The sequence below is a fragment of the Chenopodium quinoa genome, unplaced genomic scaffold (assembly GCF_001683475.1).
Source record: "Chenopodium quinoa cultivar QQ74 unplaced genomic scaffold, ASM168347v1, whole genome shotgun sequence".
Classification (NCBI taxonomy): Eukaryota; Viridiplantae; Streptophyta; class Magnoliopsida; order Caryophyllales; family Amaranthaceae; genus Chenopodium; species Chenopodium quinoa.
Window position 1 is genome coordinate 781,054 of NW_018742974.1, and position 7,590 is coordinate 788,643.

The 7,590-nt window shown below is 39.1% G+C and overlaps 1 protein-coding gene across 1 annotated transcript; it reads right to left on the reverse strand.

Moving 5' to 3' along the window:
- Positions 1–5,921: 5,921 nt before the first annotated feature.
- On the reverse strand, positions 5,922–6,350 carry LOC110729276. Its single transcript, XM_021909006.1, has one exon. The coding sequence runs from the start codon at positions 6,348–6,350 to the stop codon at positions 5,922–5,924; it is 429 nt and encodes a 142-aa protein (XP_021764698.1).
- Between the last annotated feature and the right edge of the window lie 1,240 nt (positions 6,351–7,590).

Consider the following 7,590-nt stretch of genomic DNA (forward strand, 5'->3'; position numbering starts at 1 on the left):
CATTCCCAATGCCCATACTTGGGTATTTATAGGAAATGATGGGGGTATCATTTACTCTCCCATCAATGTGGGATAGTATGATTTTTCCATTTTATTTTAAAGCTAAAATAAAATTAATAATCAAGCTAGTAATAAATGAACAAGTGGCCAGCTCATGTGAGTGGTTAGGTGAGGACCACTTGGAGAAGGGGGGGACCAAACTTGCTCCCCACTCCCTCTCCCATAACCGGCCACCTCACTCCACACACACTCAAGGACCACAAGCCACATGGCACCCACCCTTGGGCACCAAGGCAGCCAAGGTGGGCTGCCATGTGCTGCTATCCGTGGCAGCCACGCCCAGCAAGCCCAGCAGGCCCAGCACTCGCATGCGGGCTGCCAGGCGCTGCTGGCCAGCAAGCCCAGCATGCTTGTGCGGGCTGCTGCTGGCCTTGGCCAGCGCTGCTAGGTAGCAAGCCCAGCATGCTTGTGCGGGCTGTTGCTGGCCTTGGCCAGCGCTGCTAGGCAGCAAGAAATGGCCTAGCCATGCTGTTGCTAGCTGTGGCGAGCTGGCGCGCCTAGCGTGCTAGCTGCTGCAGCTTGTTGCGACATTGCTTGCTAGCCATTGCGCGCACAAGGCTGCGCCTAGCATGCTAGCACGCACTAGGCAGCGCCTAGCCTTGCGATGCTAGCATGGGTGCGCTAGCACGCACCAGCCAGCCTAGGCTCGGCTTGGTGCGTATGCTAGCCACCATGCTAGGCCATACGCCCTTAGCACTCGGTTTGCTTGGGCATTCCGATGCTAGAGGTATTTTGGTCTTTTGTTGATTTATTACTATTTCTCGTCTCGTCTTTCACTATTTTTGACTCGACTTCCGACGCCCGGTTTCGACGCTCTAAGCTCGAATTTCCGACGTCTAAATAAATATTACTCGGTCGACTCATTAATTCCTTCCGAATTAATTCGTCGGTTCGGTTTGTTGAATGCTTGGGTGTGACCCGAAGGGTTCAGTCAAGATTAAGCTGTAATATTAATTATTCATTAATATTACTGATCGGAAGCGGCCTCCACCCAGGCATTCCGATTACTTGACCTCACTGAATATATTAGCTTTCTAATAATTTCGAACCCACTAACGGAATAGTACACTTGTTCGAAGGACACCATGCCCAGATTGGTCTACATAAACCAGAAATGAGTTCGGGAGGGAGGGCACTAAGATAAAGTTCCCTTTAGAGGGGAATTGCTATCTTAGCCCTAGTACAACCTCTAATAGCTCTTCCTTTTTTCACAATTTCATTACCAAACAATATATGCAACGCGATATCTAAAACTAAGTTAGTTGATTTTATTTACACGCATTAATCATGTAGGAATTACATTGCAAAAATCGTTATTCTTTTTTAATCAATATTCGTGAAAGAACAATAAATAAACAATATTCTCCTTGTCTTAAGTGATAAAACAACAATTAATTATTCAAATTCTAGTTTTGACTAACAAAAGAGTACTATATGAATTAATTGAAATTTTGTTTTAAGTGATCAAACAACACTAATTAATCAATTAAAGTTATTTAAATAATAAAAGAAAAGAGATTTATCTAAGTGCTCAGGAAACTAACCGTTCTTCTTTTATGTTAAATCTCCGTTTAATGTGGACTTTCTTTCTTCTTCGTACCTCCAAGGACTTCAATGGATTCAATTAGGGTTGGAAATTATTTGGGAAGAGAGAGGAAAAAGTAGTATGATAGTAAGAGAAGTTGAGAGATTAGGGTTTTGAGAATACTAGGGTTTTAATTCTAAATTTTCCGAACCTCGTAATGCTGAACGATGACCCCTATTTATAGGCGTAGGGATCTAAGTTTAGGGTTTTATAGTCGCGCCTTCAAGTGGCGCGCGCAACTCTCTAAGTTGCGATGGGTGCCGCGCGCATCTCAATGAGTCGCGCGCGCAAGGCGTGCGCGATTGAGTTGCGCTGGTTTGCTATTTGCCTTATACGAAAAATGCCTTTTTAAAACTTCCATAACTTTTGATTGACGAGTCCGATTAAAGCGTGTGAGATATCATTGGAAATCTCTTAATGTCTAATTTCCAATACCGTAAGAATTAGGTTAAAATATGTTATGGATCAAAAGTTATGGCCGTTGGAGTGCAAGGGTGTCGGTTTTAGGGCCCGTTTTAGTGTTTTGATCATAACCTCTTCGTTTTGGCTCGAAATTGGGCTTATAATATACCGTTGGAAAGCTCTTTGAAAGTTCTATCCATCTGTATAAGCCTTGCGTGGGAATTTTATAGTTGGTTTATCTTTTTGGCTCAGCTTTTCAATAATGTAGGTTCCATTGGATCCAATCATTGCATTTGACGCATTTGGATCTGTTATTTATCAAGTTTTACATGTATGAACACGTTTTAGGCATAATTAGTAATTATTCAAGGCTCTAAGATCTCAAATATGGGTTTTAACTTACTTCATAATGCTTTTCATAGTCCATACACACTTCAACGTTGATCTAACATGAAGAACGGTTTTTTGTAACATCATAACACTTCCTTTCGGGACAAGAGGTCAAAAGTAGGTGTCTACACATGTATAAAAGTGTTTTAAGGGTTTTATGAAGAAAATTTAAAGAACTATATATAAGCCTTTAATTTTAACTAAAGGGAAGGTTTTAAAGTGTTGTTTGATTTGGATTTTAAAGGTTTTAAAGTAAGTTAGTATTGCTGTAAATTTGATTCATTGGGTATTGATTGAGATGTTATTGTTTGGTATAGGAGAGGAGTTTATTGAAGGTGATTTCTAGATAGTTAAGTGGCATACCAATTCGTTTATTCAAGGTACGTATGAGTTACGAAACCTTGCCTTTAGATGCATCTTTAGGGATGCATCGAGAACTTAGTATCATGTATAGAGAAGACTGGCTAAATTGTTTGGTTATTGTAGACACCCAAATGTGTCTCCCCAAAACCAATCGTAGTTATGAATACCTTTCACGTCATTTGATTATCTAATAAAGCGAAAGTGTGAAAAGTTTAGTGATGAGGATGTTTTTATTAAAATTTATCTTCTTTCTATTTTCGAAAATATTTCTTTTCTTACCCTATTTTTGAAAAGCGTGCATTCCAGCTTATTTTGGTCCATAATATGGGTCCAATAATGGTGTATTTAGATGGCGCTTGAAAAGACCTTCCCAACGATATATTATAAGCCCAATTCCGATTAATAACGAGGAAGTTATGGCCAAAATACTAAATTGTGCCCAAACCGGATTTTACCTACGACCCAATGATCATGTGGAGGGTCCAAAGGTTTAATCCTATTCCTAAACTAATTAAGATTAATTAGAAGCTTCTATAAGTTTTTAAAAGATCTTAATTATCCCTTTTGAAAAGATAAGATTAAAGAATTTGAGTTAAATAAAAACTTTCCTTTTATAAAAACTTTCCTTTTTTCTAATCCTAATTCTATTCGAATTTAGATGTTCAAAGACAGACAGATATTATTTTTGTGCCTCCAAATCTTCATCCAAATTTTATATGATTTTATATATCTTGAAATTATCTTTCCAATGACATATTATAATATTATATCCGAGTTATAACAAAAAACATATGAATGGAATATGAAACTCTATCCAAAACTGACACCATCCTACTATTTCGGCCATATCTTTTTATCTAAAAATAAATTTATTCTGATTCTAATTGGGTTGGAAAGTATATTCAAAAGCTTTCCAACGATATACCATATGCCTTATTTGGACTTTTAGATCAAAAGATATGATAAAAACAAAATTCGCTAAAACTGTTGTCCATTGAGTTTTATTTCGATTCGAATTCAGATTCTTTTCTTATTCCTCGACCTTCTTTTTTCTCTATATATAGTGGTCATATCTCCCCTCTTTCAATCATCAACTCTCATCAAGAATTTTTTGATTCTCTTTTCCTCTTTCTAAGCAAACCCTATTACAAACAAAATTTCTCATACATTAGCACTAGACACACCTAGCCAAGTTCGAAATTGCCTTCGCCCTAGACGTGAAAGGTTTGATATTTATGAGGGTTTGGTCCCCAATCTCTATTTCAATTATTTGATTTAATTGTTTAATTTTATATTTTCCTTGAAGTTACTGACGTGTGTATTTTTTTATTAGAAAGAGTTACGAGGCATTCAAGTAAGTGCTTTAATTGATATTATGATATAGAAATCATGTCTAGATTGTTATTATGATTCCTAGTATCATGTTAGGATGTTTTATTGCTTCTTAGTATCATTTATAGGGTAATAAATATAATTTCTAATATCAAATATGATTAAAAGAATGCTTCCTATTTTCTTTCCTAATATCATTATAGGGCTAAAGCTTTGATCTTTGATGTTTAGTGGCATGCTAGGGTTTGTTATTAATCTTGTTAGTATCATGCCTAGGATCTTGCTATTATTATGATTTAACATGATTAATGATTATGATGATGATTATTGTTGTTATTATTATGTTGCTTGGAATTTATATTATTGTTATTGCTTGATCACGCTTTTTATGGATGTTTAAAGGGAATTTATACTTGTAATAACGCTTAGTAAGATAATTAATAATCTTGTTCAGGGTTAATTTGATTATAATTCAAGTGATCGCCAATAATAGTTTTATTTGTGCATTTATATTCAACCAACATAGATAAACAGGTTTAGGGTAAACCTAATGATTGCATGTTAGTCAGAAAGCGCACATGAATACGAGCAGAATAAAGTAGAGGCCTTTATTAGGGCAGGTTCAATCTCTTTTAGGTTGGATTTGTACCTTTATCCCCGAACTACCAGTCATGGTTCCAGACCTATTTGAGTTGACGATCTCCTGGATCGTTAAGGGGTGTAACCTTCACCTCGTGGACGGTTTATAAGTTCCTAAAACTTGTTGGCGACTCTTTTGCTCTATCTTCTTTCCCTTTGGACGCCACCATACTTTAGTGTATGATCACAGTGGGGTTCAAGTTTGGGGTAATGCTTGAAATATTCCCTACAGTTTTTAGCGAATCCAGTGGGGAGGATTTCTATTTTAATTCCTAAAATTTATTTAGGCAATGATTTAGAATGAGTGGATGAGACTCGAAAAGTTCTAAGTATTTCATGTGCGTAATTTTGATTAACATTATTGTCATATGCATAAAAAATATCTCATTGGAAAGACCATCCGTAATGAGTTAAAACCATAGGATTTTTACACGTAGGAAATTTGAGGAATATCTTTCACAACTAGGATCGAAATAATGCTGTGAGAAACCGGAAAATTTTATCGAGCATAGAAAGCTGCTGAGGCATATAGGAGTTAGCGTCAGAAAACAGAATCTGTCTCCAAGGATTTGACTCTGGCGCCTGGTGACACTCCTGTCACCAGGCGCTAGAGCTAAATTGCAGCGACGGCCTCTGTTCGCTGGCGCCAAGTTCTTCCAATACCGAGCCAGAAATATGCGTTCTAATTTTGACCAGTTTTTAGCACTGTTTGCTTGATCCTACTTCCTGAATGAGTTTTACTCACTTTTTTGAAACCCATATGTGTTCTACATATGGACATAACCCTCTGGGAATTCATGCTCCATCTACCTGATTGAACGCTCTGTGCAACAAAGGGTATATCCGAGAATGTTGAATTCACCAAACCATGGAAGCGAGTTTTTGACTCGCGGTGTCCCATCCACTCGCGCCAACCCTTCAAAAGGTAAGGCTTCCGCGCGATGCATCTGGACAATTAACCAAGGACCCTCTTTGACTAACCCATATCCCGAACTTTAGAGAACTAGAGCCATAGTTAGGTTGCAAACTCATTGCATCATGTTGTGACTACTTGACTACTTGTGCATACTTATTATGTGACTAAACTAACCGTTTGGTTTGACTTGTGTTTGTAAATACGTCCTTTTTTTTTGAAAGAACCCACTAGGGATTAATTAACATTCAACTGCAAATCAGAGTTTAGGAGATTACATAGGAAATCAGGAAAATCAGAGTACCAAATCTTTCTGCCTAATACAAGAGGGGGTACATGAGCTAATTCATGTGCCACTTTGTTACCGTCCCTATGAATCCAACTCCAGGAGCAATCTGAAAAGCGATTTGTAGCAACCACAATATCATCCAGCAGAAGATGGAAGGAACTACAACCAGGGGCCTTCTTCTTTATCGCACATACCACAGGCTCACAATCACTTTCAAACACTACTCGATCATGACCCATCTCAGCCGCAAGCTCCATACCAATTAAGATAGCCTTCGATTCAGTAAGTTTAGGCTCCAATTTAATCCCCAGCTTGACTGATGCACACCATAGAGTCTTCCCCTCAGCATCCCGAGCAACCACACCCACTCCAATCATGTATCCCCCAGCAAACCTACATCGATGATCACCTTCACAGCCCCAGCAGCAGGAACACGCCAGCAGCCACGGGATTTGGCAGCATCCTCCCCCTGCTTCTTACTCGAGCCAATTTTCATGTCATTCAACATATGCTTAACATACTTCACCACACTCTTAGACTCCAACAACTCATTCTCAAACAAACCCCTATTGCGAGAGTTCCAAATTGACCAGCAGAATGTCATAATTTCACTACGTTGATCCTTCTCTAGGCTGCAAAATTTATTGAACATCCAGTCCTTAAATGATCTCCACCTCCCTTCCACCACCCACTCCACATCATTATCCTCCCAAATTTTCTTCCCATGAGGACAGCTAAGAATAGCATGAGCAGCATCTTCAGCTTCCTGCCCACAAACACTACACACACTGTCAATATCTTTCACTCGTATATGCAGGCCATTATTGGTAGGTAAGGTTTTGTGATAAGCTCTCCAGAAAAAGACCTTTATCCTCGGCAGCACGGGCTCGCTCCAAATTAAATTCCACGCTCTCCTAATAACTGCATCATTCGAAGGCCTAGCTTCCTCAAGCTCACCATAAAAAATCAGCCTATAAGCTGACTTCACTGAGTATATGCCATCATTCTCCCCGACCCAACACAAACAATCCTCCGGACTACGCTAACTCAATGGGATAGACAAGATACGATCTTGCTCAAAAGGTAAGAAGAGACTCTTGATTAGGGGGACATTCCAACCACCCCCATTAGCAAGCAACAAATTACTTACCATCATATTTTCAAAGCCCTCAGGACAAGGTGATAACACCTTTCGAGACTGAGTATCTGGCAGCCAGCAATCACCCCACACACGCACATGTTCACCATTCCCAATTCTCCAGCACATACCCTTTCTCACCACCCACTTTGCTTCATGGATGCCCCTCCATGCATAGCTAGGATTAGACCCCAAACTGGAATCTAGGAATGAAGAATTTCGAAAGTATCTCGCCTTTAGAACCCGAAACAAAAGAGAGTGAGGTTGAGTGGCTAATCTCCATGCTTGTTTGCCAAGAAGCGCCCATTTAAAGTACTTCAAGTCACGGAAACCCAAACCCCCAAGAGCTTTCGGTTTACATATTTTCCTCCAAGCCACCCAATGGATCTTTTGTTCACCTTGTTTTTGTCCCCACCAAAATTGAGAAATTAGAGCACGCATCTCATCACAAAAGAAAGAAGGTAGTCTAAAAACACTCA

Coding starts and splice junctions, on each gene's coding strand:
- LOC110729276 (XM_021909006.1), bottom strand. CDS start 6,350: ATGATTGGAGTGGGTGTGGTTGCTCGGGATGCTGAGGGGAAGACTCTA.